General features: G+C 35.1%; 1 protein-coding gene across 2 annotated transcripts in view; it reads left to right on the forward strand.

The window, feature by feature from the left end:
• The first annotated feature begins 980 nt into the window (after positions 1–980).
• ANO3 (anoctamin 3) overlaps positions 981–21,506 on the forward strand; it is a 420,117-nt gene continuing 399,591 nt past the window's right edge. For both annotated transcript variants that reach the window (XM_044258975.1, XM_044258976.1), the window contains exon 1: positions 981–1,488. In XM_044258975.1, the coding sequence (XP_044114910.1) occupies positions 1,335–1,488 (154 nt within the window). In that variant the 5' untranslated portion in view covers positions 981–1,334. The remainder of the gene's footprint in view (positions 1,489–21,506) is intronic.

Consider the following 21,506-nt stretch of genomic DNA (forward strand, 5'->3'; position numbering starts at 1 on the left):
TCTGGGATCATAATCTGAGCGGAAGGCAGCCTCTTAACTAACTGAGCCACCCAAGCACCCCCAATTTCCTTTTTTATGGCTGAAAATATCCCATTGTATATCACATTTTCTTTATCATTCATCTGTCAGAAGAGATTTAAATAATCCATGCCTTGAGTACTGTAAATAATGTTGCAGTGAACAAAGGGTGCAGATATCGTTTTGAGACAGTGATTTTATTTCCTTTGGATGTATACCCAGACATAAGAATGCTGGATCATATGGTAGGTTTTTTTATTATTTTGTTTTTGTTTTTGTTTTAATTCTTTAAAGACCTCCATAGTGTTTTTGACAGTGGCTTTAGTAATTTACACTCCATTGCATAAGTGTGCCCTTTTCTCCATGTCTTCGATTTCTTGTCTTTTTGATGATAGCTATTCTAACAGGTATGAGGTGATACTTCATTTTGGCTTTGATTTGCATATCCCTGATAATTAGTGATGTTGAGGTCCTTTTCATGTACTTACTGGCCATTTGTATGTCGTGTTTGGAAGATGAAAAAGTTGTTCACCCATTTTTAAAAATTGAATTACTATTATTATTACTATTATAGCTACTTCTACTACTGAATTATATGAGTCCCTTTTATTTTTTGGATATTTAAATATCAGATAAATGATTTGAAAACATTTTATTCCATTCTGTACGTCGCTTGCCTTTTCATTTTGTTGATTGTTTCTTCGTTATGCAGAAGATTTGTTGCTTAATTTACCTTTTAGTCTCCACAATCATCATCTTTGAATAAGCATGAGGACTATAGTCTTAACAACCGTGACCCTGGAAATATCATTTAGGATTAATTTCCTTCCATATTAAAACATTCGTTGATGAGCTGCCCAGTGGAAAAAAGTTTCATTCTCTTACAGGCTTTAGCCCCACCCAGCTGATCTTTTGTATACAGAAATGTGAATGAGAACTTCCAATACCAAGTTACTAAAAGCATCTCTGCAGCCTTGCCTATGCCTTCACTTAGCCCATTTTACTTTTCACTGCAGCCTCTCTGAGATGGGGTTAGTGCTGCTGTCATTTTAAGGCAGCAAGATATCGTCAAGAAAAAAACAACTCTAAAATCCATCCATCCTGTTGAAGTCAATTGCCTAGAAAAGGCATGGATACAGAAATTTAGAGTCAGTTCTGCATGTTTTATCTCTTTTGGATTTCCAAGTGAGAATAATCACCAGAAAGCCTGAAGTTACCACTGATTATAATACAGTGATTTTTTTTTCTGTCTCCTATGATTTTTAAAACTTCAATAGTGTGAACTTTGACTTACATAGCTCTTTAAGAATTTTGCAATGTCAACTGTGAAGTTTGAGCTGGATTATCTTTCTCCTGAAGGCTTCAGACATGAGCATGCTTCCAACCCAGAATTTACACTAACCTGTTTGACCGAACTCTCTGATGATTCTAGTCAACTGGAACTTCAGCATGCCAATTCTGTCCCCACTGGTAAGCTAAACTTTAGATTGATATTTTTGTGTATCTTACATCTGTATTTTCTTTAATGTCAGATATGTTACAAATAAATCTTGATGTCACCTACTTTGTGGTAGTAAAACTGATGTCAATTTTAGTTTCATCAGTTGTTTTTCCTCAAAATATATAAATAAGTTTCTACAAAAAGAACAGAACATTCCCCCAGTAGAGTGAAATGCCAGAAAACAAATTTAAGGGACACAGAAAAATATTAATAGTGAAGTAGATTTTGTTTTTCTGAACTCAAGTCTATCAAGTCTTAGTTTTGTTTGGGATGATTGATAAAATCAGGGATTGTATCCATAAACTGCAGAAAAAGTCCTGCCGTCTTTCATTCATTTCTTCTATTTCAGTTTCCTTTTATATAATTATATGAAGGATAATGTGTTTTCTTTACCTTCTCATTAAGAACAAGAAAAATACTCCTTTTTATTATGTTATTTTATGACCTATTTAAATTCTATATGAGCTGACAATGCTGACAGACTTCAATGTGAAAATAGTATCTTTTGATATCTGTAGGTGGTACTTACTTATCCAGCATCCGACAATTTTTATTTTAGCACTGCAGTTTTGAGGAAACAATGCTATATAATAATAGTCTGCATGCATTAAGAAATTCTGTGGGTTTGGATTATAGTGAACAGCTATGAGATGTCAATAATGAATTAGTTGTGCTTTGTAGAAAAAATGTATAATAAATAAATATATTAAATAAATACTGTTCTAAAGGAAAATGCCGTTATGAGCTAGTTGTTTATCTTTCCTCATAAAAAAGACAGTACAATGAGAAAAGGAAAAGTTAAGCAAAGTCTTTATAGCTCTGGATGTTACATACAGGTCATTAATCTTTGTCCAATGAAAAAGAACTTGTAGAAATAACAAATTCTAGTTTGCAACCAGAGGAGTCTTCTAAGAAAACTTGGCATATTTATTTATTTTCAGATGTTTGAAAAGAAGTTTTATGTGACTCCCAACCAATTGTTGATTTGTTGTCCGTACACTCTTGTTTTATATGACTTGTTTTATAATATGGGAAGTTCTATAATCAGGAGATACGACAACTTTTTAAAATTTTCTTTCACCCATACTGAAGAAACATACCATTATTCTCTTTCTTAAATTGAAAGCCTTACTGGATATTGAACATACAGTTTCATAAATGGAAAAATCGAGGGTTTTTTTTGTTGTTGTTGTTTGTTTATTTGTTGTTGTTGTTGTTTTACAAATGAACAGTACGGTATAGTAGACTTAGACAGGAAAAAGACACATTATTTATTTTATATGTACCAGTTTAGTCATGGTTTAAATACCCATGTTCTTTTCACCATGTTTTTGTCTTCTAGTTGTCTCTGTTCCAGTTACCACATCTAGTCCAATAAATTCAACTGCTGCCTTTATAAAGCTGGCATTACACAGCTAGAGCTTAAGTTTGAACTCTTCCCCAGTGCCTGGAAGACACTTTCACCTCAATATCCTTGGTGGTGCCTCAAATTCAACACAAATAAACTAAACTCCCTAAAAATGCCTCCTCCTTCTTACATTCTTATTTTTGTTAATACCCCCTAAGTCACAGACATTCCTTAACATGTGTTGCAATATAAAGTACAAGGTTATTTCTATGCATATTAGTTTAATATAGGTCTTCTTTACTTCTTTGTCCATTACTATGAGCCAGTACTAAACAGGGTGCCTGGCAAAAAAGGTTCTTTATATCTTGACTCATTGATTGCCTGGCTGAGAGACTGAAATATTGGCCCTCTTCATTGCCCTAGTTCATGCACCTGTGTAGTCTTCTATCGCATCTCAACTTCAGGTTTTCCAAAACAAGCTTCTTGCTTATTGATAGCCACACAGTAACTCCTAAGCACAAGTTTGACTTATTCCCACCTTTGTTTACAATCTCTATTAAGTGTACATGACCTTGTTATAAACCTGGTGCTCTAGGATCTAAATCTTTTTCTCCCCAGAACTTTGCCAGTTTCATGTAACCTACTTGTATCCTACAAGAATGATTTACACTTTGCAATTATTGTTCGCGTTATTTTTTTCAAAATAATTTCTAATAAATGTTTCTCCTTCTTCTATTTCTTAAGGTTTCACTGAGAAAAAAAGATATATCATTTTCTTCTTAAATGCCTGTGGTTGACTCTTTATATAAAGGAATATTTCCTATGCCTAACTTCTACAAAAAGTTTGTCCTGTATATGAAAGCATTCATATTCTGGATTTTGTTGTTGTTACAAATACATATGTCCATGGCTTTTCTTCCATTAGATGATTTTTCTTGAAGGTAACTGCCTTTTCACAATTGTTTTTGCCTATAAATCATGAGCATGTCATAAATATGATCGAGTGACTAAATTTTAAGTGTAGTTTATCTTTTAATTCATTTCCTTTCATAGGGAATACTTGTTCAAGTCAGGTTATACATGCATTTTACCTGCCAAAATACTATGTGGAAATTACACACAATTTTTTTTTTTGATGATACCATCATACAGAATATTATCAATGTGGAATTTGTCCTTCATTTAAAAATTTTATGGTGCATTGGGCATCTTAAAATCTACTTTGTATGCTAGATCTTTTCCCCCTATATTCAAGAGAGTCAAGTTGTATTCACTTAAAATATATTAATTGAAAAAATAATATATATATATTCATTGAATATTTATGACTGAGAGTTAGTGCTTGGAGTGTCTATATGAAAATGAAAATGAGGTATTAGTAGAAACATCTCGGTTGTGTGACACTATGTTTTTAACATACATATGCACATATCCCCAGCATGGGAAAAAAAAATACAACAGGCGAATGTTAGTCCATAGAGAGTTGAGCAGATATGTCTAAAAAGAAATATGTTCCATTTTCAGCAAAAACAGTATTTATGACTTTTACTTACATAATAACTTGAAGACAATTCATACTTTCAGAATCTGACTAGTTCTCATAAGACCTCTATGAGGTAGAGTTCACTTATCTTTAACTTTATTAAATAAGAGAATTCAAAGGCCAGAAAAGATAATGTAATTGGACCTACAAAACACATATACATATCTAATGTGTGCCTATGTCAGTGGGGAGTGTGGTGGCAAAGACAGAGATAAGTTGAGTAGCTCTTAATCTGCTTTCTGCCTCTAAACTTAGTGTTCTTTTTTTTTTTTCTCAGCATTGCATGGAAATTATGATTAAAAACAGTCCCATGGGATAAAAATGCTTCTTTATGTTTCAGAAATGCATTTCATCAGTAATCAGTAATGAGATTATAAATATCATTCCCGGATTCCGGAATGTGCTTTAAATGACTCTTAAGATTATGAACATCTCATCATCAGGATCATCATTTTCACCATTGTGATATTAATGATAAGCACATATATATCATTTCCTATATATCAAGCAGTGCTGTGAATGTACTATATATGTACACATGCAGAGATGTACATACGTATGTGTACATATGCTTTATATGTACACATATGTAAATATATATATATTTATCCCTGTTAAACAGGTAATAATAGCTTCCATCACAACACAGTCTAACATATATTCAAGAATGTAGTGATTCAGCTTTTTAAAATTTGTTAATTTCATTTAGTCTAGAATTTTGTATATTCTTTAGACCCTAGAATCCTTTTACATAGAACATTTCCTAACATCCTCCAAGACCTGCTTTGGAGATTTGGTGTTAAAGAAATGAATTACGCAATGCTAGTGAAGTAACTGGAGAACTCTAATAGAAAGTCAAGATAAGGTCCTGCTCAGTCACCAACAAGCAGTGTCACTTGGGGCAAAGTTTTAACATCCCTCCTGGGTGATTTTTCTAATCTCTAAAATGTCTAGAGTAGATTAGTTGATTTTAAAGGCCACCGACAGCTATAAAAAAAGCTTAATGAAAATAATTAGATGTAGAGCATTTCCAATGCACATCATTAAGCTAGATAAAGACCAGAATATAAAGAAGGGTAAAGACAAAGCCTCTGTTTACATATCATTTATAACAATAATAATGAAAGTCAGCTTATGCAAAGAATTTGATAATTTATGTAGTTCTTTTAAATTTGACTTGTACAATCATTCTGTAGATAAATCGTTTTATTACTCCCATTTTGATAAACAAACTGCATATTAGTGATATTTTACAGTGAAATTTTAGTAAGTGATAAACCAACGTGGACACAGATTTTTTCCAATTCCAAGTGTTATTGCTACTACACTGTACAAGTGTGAATACCACCCTTACTAGTTACCCTGCTGCTATGGCAATAGGGAAGATGACAAAAACAGCATTTACTGTTTTATTGACAATACCATATACTTGAATCCTAGTCTCATTTTACTCTCCTAATGTTTTGAAGCATGAAGAAGTAAAATATTAATGTAATTGTCCATCGTATTTCAAATATAGAGTTATAGATCACTAATTTACACACCAATTTGCTATTTTCAATTCAGAATGATTGAATTGAAATCTTTATAAGATATTTAGAATAACTTAATAACCTAAGTAAGACTATTTGGTGTATAGAAATGTTAATAAGCTGATTTTAAATACTATGTTAATTTTGAATGTGTCCTATGTATTGGGTGAATCATTTTCAGGGTGACTTAATAGTATTAATCATCATTTCCTATCTATATTAGGAAATATATTGAACTTAAATAGTTCCTAGTAAGCCAACCCTAACTTTTGAGTAGTTATCATTAAATACTAGACGTTGACCTATGGCTGCTGTATTTAAAAATTGCCTTTATTTCCATAAATGACTTGTTTCCTTCTCTAAATACTTATTTTTAAAGAAAATCTCAAATCTTAGCAATGTACTAGTGCATTATAGATTGATAACAATATTTTGAGCCAAATAAGAAACCTTTTTATTGTCTTTTATTGATACCTGAAGTTTAACTTGAAATGATTTACCCAGAGTCAACACAGTTACTTGTAACCAAAAATGAAGATAAGAAGTTGGGTCTCATGATGTTTTGTCCATTGCATTTCACACTAAAATAACTATCTTTCCTCAGAAATTTCTTGGTATCATGTCTCCCTGATACCAGATGAAAATAAATCTACTCTGCTGAAGTACAGCTTAAGTCACAAGACAATTAACTGTTTCCTAAGAATAGCAGAATTTAAGGTCTTATAGGATCTCAAACAAATACCATTCTTTTTAAAGATTTTATTTATTTATTTGACAGACAGAGATCACAAGTAGGCAGAGAGACAGGTAGAGAGAGAGAAGGAAGCAGGCTCCCTGCTGAGTAGAGAGCCCGATGCGGGGCTCGATTCCAGGGTCCTGGAATCATGACCTGAGCCAAAGGCAGAGGCTTTAACCCACTGAGCCACCCCGGGGCCCCCAAATACCATATTTTTAAGAAAGTGTTACACTATCCACTAGTAGCCAGAGGAATAAATATAAACATTTATAAACATTACCTATCCCCATTAGACCACATGATCACAACAATACACACATTTAGTATGTAATTAGTATGTATGTAGTAATTCTCTGAGAATTTGACTATATTCGTCTTCCTAGATAGGTCTTGGAACCTAGAAATGACTGACCACTCTGCAGCCATTATAGCTGTGCTAAGGTCAGCATAAAAAAAGAAAATCTTCACCATCCTGGGTGATTTGGGACTTTATGAAGTGGGCTTTGCACTGGTTATTTCTTTGTCTCAGGAAGTGAAGAACATGGTTTCTAAAGACATGCAAGGAGACCAAAAAAATAGATTCTGTTCTGTGACCTTGGAATGGAGGATGAACATTCAGCTAGTTGCAGCCCAGAAGACCATCTCTGACCAAAAAGTAAAGGACCTGAGTGGCCTTTTTCGCTTAGTTAGAAGGAATTAGAGGTCCTAACTTCTTAAGATGCTTAGAATGATGACCCGTTGCCACATGACTAGTGAGTTTATAATGCTGCCATCATCCGCTACTTATATCTATTAGTCGTCTACTCTGTGCCTAGCTCTCTGCCACTAAGAAATGTCAAGTATCTGGATGGTCCAGCGCCTGCTCTAACTCACTCTCTAAATCTAGTTATGAAAAAAAAACTGTGTATGTGATTGAAATAGGTAACTTTCTTCCTGTCAGTCTCATTCAGGGCAGGAATCAGCTGGAGAATAGTGCTTTAGCAGGGTGGTTTCCAAACTTTAAATATAGTCCATGGAGCATTTGCATTAGAATCACCAGAATACTTGTGATTCCTGGGGATTCTAGGGTCCCATCCCAGATAATTTATATGTAAACTCTGTGGATACAATCAAGGAATCTAGATTTTAGAAATACCTCATTATGTTCATACACACTAAAGTTTGAAAATCAGTGCTTTGGTTAAGTGTCATTATAGGAGGACCAGCAAGAGCTTTCTTCAGTGATCCTGATATTATGGCACTTGTTTCAGATAATTTCTCATCATTGTAATCTACCCAACTATAGCTTTTTTGTCAACAAGCTTTTATACTAAGGTTGTTAATCCATTGACATACTTGATAGAGTGTTTTCCTTTTTCTTATATTTGCATATTACCCTCAGATAAATTCAGATCAAATGCTTCCAAAGAGCCCTCCCTCTCATTCTTTATATAAAACATCTAATTTTCCCTGTATTGGATGCCCAGAGTATCCATTTATGTGGCATTGATATCAATGTTAAATGTTTATTTTCTGCATTTAATCTTGCATTTAAATGTTTTACTGTTAAATTTTGGATATAGCTTTCAGCCTTCAGTGCAGTTTTATCAAATAGAGCATAAACTTCCACGGGATAAGAGATATCTTGTACTTCTCTTCAGTTCCCTTAAGGATAGACCACCAGAGAGCTCTATGAACTGAGGAGCTGAATTGCTTATTTCTAATATGACTTTACAAAGATGGGCCAATTGATAGAAGCCTTCACTTCCTTTGTGGAATTTTTAATATAACTCTGATCTCTTAATGGCTCTGGCTAGAGGCCTTCAACTCATCCTGTCTTAAGAAGAACAATCTAAGTTCATATAATATGCATACTTTGGCTGCCATGGTAAAATGAAAAGTTAATGCTAATGTGATGTTGTAAAATGAAATAACCCCAACAACCATCATTTCTTTAAATGCCTGCTGAAGATATTCTACTAGGAGTTGGGTACATCTATTATAATTCAAAATGATAAATTAAAAAGTGGCCTTTCTGATAACATACAGGGTGTGCTAATGGAAGTATTGATAAGTGACCATTGCATACTATGTAATACCTTGTGGAGTTGACTAAACTAGATGGAGACAGAGATTAACACAAATACATAGATTTATCTCCTCAAAGGCATCCTGGAAACATGTCTTCCCTGATAGCAGATGAACGAATATTACTCTGTTTGTTTGTTTGTTTGTTTTGGAATAGGCCTCAGTACCTTAGTTTATACAGCACTTCGTACAGAAAATCAAGGATTGTGGTGAAATCTTTATGATGAGATTCTCAGGTTGGCATGGTGAAATACAGCCACAGTCTTTATTCATAAAGCTCTTTCTGGGAAGCAGTTTACGAAGGGCTCTCTGTAAAATAATGGGTGAGTTATCTTAGGGTATAAAATCAGGTATGCTACTGATAAATTATAACCGGTTATAGAAAAGGTACTTAACTTGCAAGCATTATTCTCTTCTAAAGTACAATAGATTCTAGAATCTAGAAATCACTGTAACAGCTTGATAAGATTTTAAGCTAAGTTTTCAGGAGGAAAAAAAAAATCATAGACCATGCTGATTATCAGCATGGAAAGAGAAATAGCGGCTGCTAACTCCAGAGTCATGTTGCTTCTGCTGAGACTGCAAAGCTTTCCCCTCTGCTCTGACCCCAGAGTACACCGAAAAATCATTGAGTAAACAGGAAGAAGACACAGCAATAACCCTCTAGCCCAACCCTCTCTCGTGATTGGTTTCTTCCTGAGTCACAGCTGAACTTCTGCTCTGGAGTGGAAAGAGCTTCACGAGAGAGGCACTGGCCAAGAATAGTCGGTGGGTGAACCCAGCCAGAAAAAGTCACTCCAAACCTGTTTCCTTAGTTGAAAACAGGGGACTTGCAGAGTACATTCTCTGAACCTCTTTCAAAGATTCTCTGATTTAATTTTATAGGCATTTACTTAAAAAAAGGGTGGGGGGGCCCTATCGGGAGGGTCCAGCAAATTCTGCAAGTCACCATAATTTCTGATTGCTTTACTGCTTAAAATAAATTTGCACACTGGGAAAACTCATCAATGCCTTCTGATACCCCAGCTTCCTATGGCTGTGTATGGTCTCATCCATCACTGTTGGGCTTTTTCAAAGCTCATTGTGCTACATAACATGGGGATACTTTTCATGTCCTCAAGAATGTTGGAAAAACCACTGCTTGGTCCCTTGAGTCAGCTGTGGTAGATCCTATTATTCAGAGTGGTGTTCTGCTTATTTTTAGATGACCAATGAACTACTTACATTTCCCATGTTTGTATCTTATTTTCACATTCTTAAGTTTCAGCTTTCATTTTGCTTGTCCTTTGCTTTTTCCTGGTGTATAATTTGAGTTCTCAAAAGCTAAATATACTCGTTTGTGTTCTCTGAAAATTCTATATAGAAAATTCCTGCTCTAAGTTATGAGTAGAAAAATATATAAACTACAAATATAATCTTAGATTTAATGTTCCTACATTCTACTTTTTATAAGTTAATCCAAAAGACTGTGGCATTTATTTTTACAGTTTTTTGAGCTGCACATTTTAACTGAACACTGACTGATTGCTATAGAAGGAGTTGTCTACATAAGAATATACCCTATAAAATAATCCAGTATCTTCATGTAAATTAAAATTGCTGTTTTGTATAAACAACCACAGAGAGGTAATTGCTTAGACCCTAGTCAAGCTAGAATTCAGAGATTGCTCTGTTACGATTTAGTTGTGTGATTTCTGTCAATCAGAAAATTCAGTGAATATCTGTATGTTTCTATTTCCTGATACATAGTAAGGGTATGCAAATCTCTACCTCACAGAGTACTTAAGAATATTAAGTGAAACAACAACGATAAAACATTCAGCAAAATAATAGTAAATATCTAGGAAGTGCTGTTATTCTAAGTATATAATATAGGATAGCTATATTACAATAGTGTTCCAGAATGTGATGATTGACCATGTTCTGGTGATTATAGTCCATATGAGGCAAATCGCAGAATCTATGTAAGGCAGACTGAGCTGCTAAGATTCAAGTACAGTTGTCCACAGGAATACATGACTATGCAGAGAATAAAAGTCACAAACTTCAGGAGCATTTGTTTTATTTGCTAAATTATCCCATTAATGCTTAATATTAAAATAAAGGTGGGTTTGGTAGGATGTAGAATAACTACCTAAATTAATTTTTGTAATAAAATACCAGACTGCAAAGAAAACTGTTCTCCTAGAGATGTGTGTGAGCACTCACTTTTCTCTAACAGGAGAGACATTTCTAGGACAATTTGTGAGGCACTGGGAAGAAAACAGGTATTGGTTGCATGAGAACCCTGGTGTCAGTTGGCTGCTTGGTCAGTGATGTCTCATGATGCCAGAGGGTGCTCAGTGCATTTGGTGAGGCCAGGAGTCTGTCCTGGATCCAGTGAGGCTCTGCTAGTTTTAGCACTGACATCCTGAATCAGGGTTCTCTTCTCAGGGTGTCATTGGTTTTCGAAAGCAGCTGGGAATTTTACTTTACTTCATTGAGAGTTGGGAAAGGGAAACTTTTTGGTGTGTGCTCGAAATTAAACTTCTGTATTTTGTTCCCACTCCAGATAAAAGTAGGCAGAGGTAAAGTCTTCCCTGTGTTCATCTTTAAAAGATTATCTAGCCTTTAGAGGTGAGATGCCTTATCTGAACATTGAATAGTGCCCTGAGCAAGGAGGCAGAGATATTAGAGACAATCATGTATTATCTAGATTAACTTGACTAACCTCATAGATGGGAAGAGATAGATTCACAGGCTTCTCTTATATGAGAATGTGAGAGTGAGGTCAAAAAAAGCATGATGAGTAGCTTGCCTAATATTACACAGATGATTTGATATAGAGGTCAGTCTGTAATTTTCTCCATCCTGTATTGTCAGGCCCTCATGTGTCTTCTAACTCCCCTGGGTCATCATGATAAAGGATGGCTGGACTTTGCCATATAGAACACCTCATGCTGTGACTCACACATAGATTTTAGAGCTTACGAAGGTTACTTAATATTTCTCTGCCTATTCTTAGTGGGATACCTGCTTTATAGAATTGAACATGGGATTGAGAAAATATTTGAAAAAAATGCCTTCTGGAGGGACAGGGTTTAGAATGTATATTTAATGGATATGAGATGTCTCCTCTTTTCCTGCTTCCAGCATTCTGCCTACTCTATTACTTGCTTGTGTCTTCTCAACTCAAAAATTGTTGGGCCATTCATATGAGTTGCTCTGAGGACTGGGGGTAATAAATCTAAAGTCAAAGTGTTCTACAAATACACACATCACTGTGACTTTTCTAATGAATTCTTGCAGCCACATGATTTTTAAATCAAACTTTCTTGAAAGTGATTTATGATTAATTTTAAAAAAGAGAGAGATCTGGGGGTATTGGTCTAAATGTCTCTTGTAATGTAAGAACTCTGATCTCATCATTCATCAGCTTATTTTTCATTACCACCGAAGAAATTATCATTCCCCTCTATCTGTCCTGCTGATATTTTCTTCAGAATCCTTATCTGATGCCAGAGTAGTTAAGTACAATTCAGTGTCTCATAGTTCTTCTTTGCCACTGAATATTTGGCTCTCACCAGTCAGATTTCAGAATTTAGGCTCCATTTCCAAGGCCACCGTGGAGAAAAGTCTCAAAACAAAAGCATGTAAAGAAGTGAGTTCTGTAGCAGATCCAAGAGCATGGATTTTAGAAGTCACCCGATACATATAAAATGCTATGTATTTCATAATTTCTGGCAAAGACACAATAATCACAGAGAGTTTGGTCATTTTTTGTGTTGTTTTGCCTTGGAAGCCTAATGAAACTTTTCTGAGCAATTTGTCTTATAACCTTATCATAGTTACCCTTTAAATGATTAATTGTTAAAAAATAAAGTTCCATTAGCTCCAACATATGCAGATAATTTTAAATTTGAATGAAAAGGGGCATTTTATGACAGACAAATGGTGAGGAGAATAAGTGGAATTAATGGGAGTTCAAATGTATACATTGTTTATTACCTATGGGTCAATAATATAACATAAGACCTGCTAAAATGTAAGATATTGTACAGGTTAGGAATTAGGGGCAACTGGGTGTCTCAGTCAGTTAAGTGTCCAACTCTTGATTTTGGCCTGGTCATCATCTTAGGGTCTTGAGATAAACCCCACATCAGGCTCTGGGCTCAGCAGTTAGTCTGCTTGAAACTCTCTCTCCCTTTCCTCTTCCCCATATTCTTTCTATCACTCTCTCTGTCTCTCAAATAAATATATCTTCAGGAAAAGAAAAAAAGTTAGGAATTACTTAAAAGGAGACTAAAACATGGAGTCTGCTCCTAGTGTTAGAGAGGACATTCATTCATTACATTAATATTTACTGAGTAACCATATATACAATGTACCATATACACATACATACAAAATAGTTTTGTAGTATATATACAACCTATTTTGGTACACACCATCAATGTATTTACCGTGTGAGCACAGCTGCTATCAACTCTGTTCTCTCTAATATCCCAGCACTCAGTGGCATCCCTCGTCTCATTCTCATCTGTGAGTGCCCCGTAGTAAGTAGGGTCATTCTTTCAGTCTTAGGTTTGTGTTCTCATCTCATCCTGAATGTCGTCAGTGTTAGAATCTTTAGTGATAGATGCTTGCAAAGAAGGAATAGGCAGCCATGGACAAAAGGAGAGTCTGCATGGAGAATTTTGCAATATATTCTCTATGTAAATATGTCCATGTCAAGTTTAATTTTAGTCTTTAATTTTCTGAAAGCTAGGAAAGAGTCTTCTCCATGGCTATAAGCCGTGTTTCAATGTTTCTGTGTCAGAATATCTGTTTATTTGTGTTAGTCTTCCCCTACTGTTTCTTTCTATTGTACATCTTCATGGGTCTTGGTCACCATTTTAATTCTGACCCACACGAGACTCCTCATCCCCCACAAATATCACATTATGTTCTGCATCCTCTGTCCCCATGTCATCTCACTCAACCCACCTGGTAGAGCATCTGTGCCTTTTGTGTAACTCCAGCCTTTGTACTACAGAATACCCTCATCAAATTATGGGAACCATCACAAATGACTGGTTAATGAGCAGTGTTCTTCTAGTGAAAGTGGCAGGTATTAGAGAACAATAAGGGATTTAGGATGGTTCTGGAAAGTCAAATTAGAATTTTAATATTGTACCTCAGTCACATGATGAATTAATTAAATCTTGCTAAGCTCTAACACAGGATATTATACTGTTTCTTAGTGTAAGAGTTTTTTGCCATGCAGTAAACTTTGGAATTTAAGTCTCATAGCACACAGAAGTTGCTTGTAAATTGGAGCTGATCACTCAGGGGAAAAAGAGGCAACAATTCATTGTAGCACATGCCAAAGGAAAAATCAATGATAAAGAATATATGTTTTGAACTTCCAGAAGAAATAGATTAATGTAGCTCAACGAGAATAGAAAAGGAAAGAAATTTTAAGCAGGGACAGACTAAAAGAAAGGAGGAAGGCATTCCTAGAAAATGAATTGACATAGATTGACCACAGTATATGGTGTCATAAAGTATTTATTTGTGTGTCTGTGCATTCATGTGTTTCTTTATTTTTTGCCACAATTACATCCATACTTCTAGCATGAATACTATGGATTTTTCTTAGAGAATCAACCCCTTTTCTACTCTTTATAATAGGTCATATCGTTTGTGCCCCTACTTTAAGATGTGCCTTAGGCTAGCCTTCCTTCCAATTATTTAGGTTATTGGACTAATGAATTCCTTATGGGATAATGTTCATTTGATTTGACTCTTATATCTATTACAGTAGGAATAGTTCTCATTTCTAGTTTTTGGTAAGGGAGTGACAAGAAAAATCCTGCTTGGCAAGAGTGAAAGATGCATGTTGCAGGATAGGGGAAGGTAAATTAAGTATAGGTAGAATAGTCGGCCTCAGTGCTAAATGAATAGCATTGACCAGTACAGTTGGTAGACACCTTGCTAATTCTAGGAGACCCGTTTTAGCTTTCCCTACTTTTTAAAGTCAAGGCCTTGGTAACATTAGGCTGGGGCCACAGCCAAACCATCATTCTTAAGGAAGTCTGGAAACTGTGGCCTTAACCTCTGCTCTCAAGGTTCCTGGCTCTATACTCTTTTGCAGCTAAAATAGATAAAAACTAAGCCTCATATAGAAGTTTAATGTGTCCCCAAGGCAACATTGAGATTTTCTCTTCCTCCCATTAAGAGAAATTTTTATTTAATTTGTAGGAGGAGGAGGAAGTGGCTAATCTTAGGCTGTTTACAGAAACTCCTCCAGGGGTCTCAGAGTGGCCTAGCCTGTCTGGTTTGTTCTATTTCAGGGTGGAATCCGTGTGGGTCCTTCATGTTCCTGTTTTTCATTTCACGCAGGGATCAGACCTAGGCATAAATTTGTACGTGCATAACCACTGAGAGATGTCATGTTTAACCATCTGGTTAGAAAGTGGGCTAAAGATTCTTCTTCTCTGAGAAGCTGTGGCTACAGAAGTTATTGATTTTTTAAAAATGATTTTATTTATTTATTTATTTAACAGACAGAGATCACAGGTAGGCAGAGAGGCAAGCAGAAAGAGAGAGAGGGAAGCAGGCTTCCTGCTGAGCAGAGAGCCTGGTGCAGGACTTGATCCCAGGACCCCGAGATCATGACCTGAGCCAAAGGCAGAGGCTTAGCCCACTGAGCCACCCAGGTGCCTCAGAAGTTGTTGATATTAATGACTTCCTGCATTTCTATATATTCAGATTACCATAGGGGTTAAAAGTCAATATGGATTTTATCTTCCTTAGATGAAGAAACTGATTTTTTTTTTTTTTTTCCGGTAAATGGTTTTAGGACTAAGTATATAAGGCCTGTCTTGGCAGTTATGGTGTATAACAGTTGCAATAGAACCCATTTTCCCCTTGTTTATGAGAACTGTTAACAGTTTCTTCTAAGAAACCTTACTTTGTCACATTCTAATCATGATGTTAATGGATAAAACTCTGAGAGTGCTTGACTTAATGACCATAGAGTATCCTACGGATTTAGAAGGGAGACTAAGCCTGTCCAATCATATGGAATTTAAGACCTTAGTTAGAAATGCTCAGCTTGGGGAAAGGGTATGAGGCTGGTACTGAGCCTTGGGCAAATATAAGGCGAGAACCTGGTGTTATCAGCGACTATCTGTGGAGACTAATGATAGAGAACACCCAGAGGAAGCAGAGCCACAAGAATGGCATTACTATAAAGTCTGAGTATGAATCAGGTTCTAACTGAAGCTAATCTGAACCTGGAGCTCAGTCAAATTAAGTCCATTATGTTTTCCTAAGCCAGTTTATATCAGGATTTATGTAGCTATTTTAGTCTGGTGCTACAGGAAATATTTTCTCCCTCTGCCTCTTCCCTTTGAAACCTCTTTCTTTTTCCTTAAAATTTCTCTCAAGTATACTTCAAGTATTTCTTCCTCTTCGAGGTTTTTTTTTTTTTTTTTTGACACAGCTTGGAAGTTTGTTATTCTGTTATAATCTTTATCATGAAAAACAGTGATATGTTTGCTTATCTGTATCTCTCATGGTGAAAATTACTATAATTCATTTCACTTTTATTCTATGTTACATTTTATTAAGCTTTGGGATATGGGGCTGAACAAGACAAACATTGTGTGTGCACTGTGTAAGGGCTTTTCTTATGTACAACAGACACTTGCAAAATATTGAATTAGTATGCAATTCAAAACATTCATTTCTGAATCTTTTTTGACTGACATCACTCCACGAAGATCTTAAATCTTCTGAATATCCACCGTTGCCTTTATTTCTTAACATTTTGAGAGCTGATGCTTCAGTTTCAAAAGACATATATCTCAGATCTTCAAAGAGTTCCCAAATCAAAACTGCAGAAATATTTACCAAAGCAGATAAAATTCCCTGTGAATCATAATGTCCTTAAAAGTTACATTTATAACACCATGTAGACACAGTCCATGCTTCCCATCTTTTTAATTTTCACTATCATTTTATTGTCTATGTTGTAAAAAAAAAATTACCGTGACTAGAGAATTAATTTAAATGGTTTAAAAAATACTTTTTCTTATTTCCATACACAGCAGACTATAGATTTTGTTCAAGTGATAGATCAACACTGAATTTGACAATTAACTCTCAAGAACATCTAAAGCTATTCTGCCCAGGCCAAGAACCAAGGAGGTATTATATATATTGGCTTTATTTTTTAGTGTAACCTACTATCTTCAGTTGGACTTTTATCCTGCCTTATGCCAGGGTCCATTTTTTCAAGAGAAAGGTTTGCATATGTGACTTTTCAAGAGTTGTCATTTACTTAAATGGTGAATGGAGAAAAGATGAGGAGAGAAAAATATCATGCATTCGTGCTGGCTTTGATCTAAACCTAAATGACTCATACTATTCAATTTTGCAAGTTAATAAATCACAAGTGGCATTATATTGTGTATTTTCAATGTGGTCAAGAATATAAAATCCATGAATTTCAAGTTCATAAATACCATTATGGTGGAAGAGTAATATACCCATTCAATGAAATTCTTAAGTTACTTAAGGGATAAAGATTTGTATATTCAAACTATGTAAGTAAAATATCAGTAAATATTTATAGTACATTTTTTAGTAAAATACTTAGTAAATAATTTGGTGAAAAATAAGTAAAATATTACTTTTTATTCTGTGTTTCTCACATATAGAAGTTATATTTTTATTACTGTGCCTCAGAGCCTTGCAGGTCTCAACATATAGCTTATCAAATGAAAGCTTGACCACTCATAAAACCCTATGGGAGTTGTACTGGTAATTTTAGGCAAAACAGTCTCATTTATGCTCATAATCTGTTGCTACCATTGCATTCATTTATGAAAAAGCCACTTAAAAGTTTGGGCTGCAGCTGATGTTGGAACGGAATGAAACAAAATGATCCCCTAGAGATTGTGTTCAAGATACTAGCTTGCTTAGCTTTAACCTACCTACTCATATAATTGGTTGGATCTAAGATAAGACAATCAGCAATTAAAATTTCATAGAAGTACTTATCCAAAACTTATAACTGTCCTCAAATAATCTCCTAAATTCTACTTATTTTCAGAATGCCTTTTTTTAAATATTAAAAAGTACTCTTTAGAATCTTATATATGGATCTTAACCACTGTTTACTGGAAGACAGCCACTTAAATTGTCTGTTAAAATGCAACACGATTAGTGTTATAGTAAACTTATGAATACTGTGTTGGAGAAACAGTTATGGGAGTGATGAGTTCTGACAGAAGTAGGAAGAAAGCTGCAGAGAAAGTAGCTTAATGGAGGAGACACTTGCACAAACTCCTCATGAGTACAATTTTTCCATAAACTTGAAGTTTAAGGAGAAGAGGTAGTACAGGTAAAGGAACATCATGGGCAACCACAGAAAGACATGAGAAAGCAACTTAACAGTTGAGAGAGCAAAATCAGTCTTTAAAGCCATCCCCCAAACCACCAGAAATACTAAATAATAATTCCTCTGAATTTTTAGAATGTTTTATATATTTGGTAGAAAAGTTATTTTTTGTTTTGTTTTGTTTATGAGCTCCTTAAGACAACTCCCTTCATCAAACTCTGTGTTCTTAAATGCAGGGGCCAGTTTTAATTTATCCAGCAAAACATACAGCCCTTGGCAGCCATTCAGCATAGTTGTCAACAGAATAGTGATGTAGCTGGAGTGTGGGTTGTGTGAGACAGAGATTGGAAGATAAGGAGGTTAAGTTGGGCCAATTTGCAATGGGATTTGAATGTCAAAACAAGCAGTTTAGCCTTTATTCTTTCAGGGAAGATAAGCCACCAAATGTGTTTAAGCAGGTTAGTGGTGATCAGAGCTGTGCTGTTGATATTACCAAAAAAAAAAAGAGAGAGAGAGAGAGAGAGAAGATAGTTTCTCTAGTCTCAGAATGAAGGCTCATTTTCTTGCTCCAATTTTTTAGTATATGTGCTGCCAAAGCGAGTACCAATTGTCTTGATAGAAATATTTTAACTTGGTCACACACAACTCTTAACATTTTTGTTTCAGTTTTTTTATTTTGTTTTGTTTTGAATAATTAGGAGGTTCCTGACAGAATAGACACTGATTTATGAGTAAGAGGTCATTATCTGAACAATGGGTATTTTGGTGTATGGTTAGCATCAACTGGAACAGATACTCCCAGAGGAAGGCTCCTTATTCTAGAAACTTCCTCTGAAACCTGAAGAATTTAGTGGGTTGACTACCACGTAGTTTTGAATATGCTATTTTTTTTTTTTTTTTTTTTTTTTGACAGAGAGAGATCATAAGTAGGCAGAGAGGCAGGCAGAGAGAGAGGAGAAAGCAGGCTCCCTGCTGAGCAGAGAGCCCGATGTGGGACTCGATCCCAGGACCCTGAGATCATGACCTGAGCCGAAGGCAGCAGCTTAACCCACTGAGCCACCCAGGCACCCGTATAAGAGCCAATCATTCCCATAGGCATTAAATTGTACAGTCGTATTTCCAAGTAAAACAGCAGTTACATTAAAGCTACCAGTCTATGTGGAAGAAGCCATTGCCTAAGACCCACACTGAAGTTTAAGCTTTGTATTTGTCCTCTGCCAGTAATTTTTACTCCTTCACATGTTAAAGGAAAACCCAGAAACCTTTTAAGAAAAATGGAGTTACACCATTTTATATAGAAAGGGCAAAGAAAGCAAGAGATGTTGATAACCAGTAACAGTATATTGTAGTCCAAACTACAATTCAAGTTTTATGGTTTAGTTTTCTATTGACTGTATCATAGAAACTTAATTTTAAGCTATTTCTGATTGAGATGAAAAAATTACCAAACATAATTTGTACATTGTAAATTTGATTTAATTAGTAATTTGCAACTATTTAAATATATGTTTATATGGTTATAATACTCTTTTAATTTCTAAATTACTGATTTAAACTTTTAGTTTGTATTACTTGAATCTTCCACAGATGGAGACAAATGTCAGCTTTCCCTGATTTCCTCACATGATATAAGATTCAATCCATTCTAAATGAAAATAGTACATTATAAATACTACATAGTTAGAATTCTTCTTAAAAAAATAAAAAATCTGGTATGTGTTAATAAGCTTGGCCTGTGTTTCTGAGTGAACTTTTATCTTTATTTCCATTTTCCCTGTTTCTATAAACATAACATCAACACTGTTTCCTTACTGGGTAGTGTCAGAAGAATTTAGCTTACGTTTTAACATCAACAAACATCCCCAAGGAAGAGACAAGGTGGTATGTAGAGAACATTAGAATAATTATTATTTGACAAATGAAAATGATTTTCTGCTCCTGGTACAAAGTTCTTTCATAGACTGAAAAGGTAAATGTGTACAAAGACAAATTAATCAAAATATTCTCAATCAAAATGGTCTAGTTCAAGGTTAGTAAGTTATTTATTCTCATTTATAGTATAGTCGTACTGAGATTTTGACATGCTAGGGCATAATGTTCATTGAAACATTATTGGGTATTGAGCAGAGGAATGAGCATACAGGAAAGGAGCATTTTCGTGTAATGCTGTACTTTTTGCTTTACTCATTTAAAAACTGTTATCTCACTTAATTAGACTTAATTTCTAAAATAAAGCCAAATTAATCAGAAATATAGTACCTAGAGAAGTCATCTTACAAGGATTAAGTGTTTTAAGAAATTAAAGCTTGGTGCGGCGCCTGGGTGGCTCAGTGGGTTAAGCCGCTGCCTTTGGCTCAGGTCATGATCGCAGGGTACTGGGATCGAGTCCCGCATCAGGCTCTCTGCTCAGCCGGGAGCCTGCTTCCTTCTCTCTCTCTCTGCCTGCCTCTCTGCCTGCTTGTGATCTCTCTGTCAAATAAATAAATAAAATCTTAAAAAAAAAAAAAAAGAAATTAAAGCTTGGGGCATGTGGGTGGCTCAGCCATTTAGGTATCTGCCTTTAGTTCAGGCGATGATCTCAGGGTCCTGGGATTGAGCCCCTCATCTGGCTCCCTTCTCAGCGGGGTGTTTGTTTCTCACCCTGCCCTCACTTGTTCACTCTCTCTCTCTTTTTCTTTCTCCAATTAACAAATAAAACCTTTTAAAAAAGAAAAAAAAATAAGGCTTATTTTAAAAAATATAAATCACTTGCCATAAATCAGATTTTTAAATGCATAGATAATATTCTAAGGTATTAGGTTGTTTGTTTTTTTCCCCTATAATCTCTTGACATTGGAAAGAAAAAGCTCAACAATGCTTCTCCTGTATCTGTAGGCTGATTGCTTCATTAAGTGTTAAGGTGAGGGTTTAAATCCACATACCTCTCTTTACCAAGCATCTTGCATGAACCAGTGACTTCGACTTCTCTGTTCCTTCAAAGATTCTTCATCTTTAATAATAATAACAACAATAATAATTCATTAAGACTTTACTCAGTGCCAGCCACTGTTCTGCATGCTTTTTCTAATTTATTTAGTCCTCATAATGGCTCAGAGAGGAAGTTACTGTGATTACAGAGAAAAACAACTGAGGCACAGAGATGTTAGACAGGTTGCCCAAGACCACATAATTTGTATGTGGTATAGCGGGGTGGGATAGAGACAGTTAATTTGGTGGTAATACTTACACTAGATTACAACAAGCTCTGTCAAATGTGGGACTAGTAGAAGTGACCTTAGGGCACTTTATTTTTATTAATCTGTTCCATAATAGGTTGACATTAAAATCTCTATGAGCCAATAATATCAAAAGGTCTTCAAATGGATGCATGGTTAAAGATATATAATACCAA

Source organism: Neovison vison, chromosome 7 (assembly GCF_020171115.1).
Source record: "Neovison vison isolate M4711 chromosome 7, ASM_NN_V1, whole genome shotgun sequence".
Taxonomy (NCBI): Eukaryota; Metazoa; Chordata; class Mammalia; order Carnivora; family Mustelidae; genus Neogale; species Neogale vison.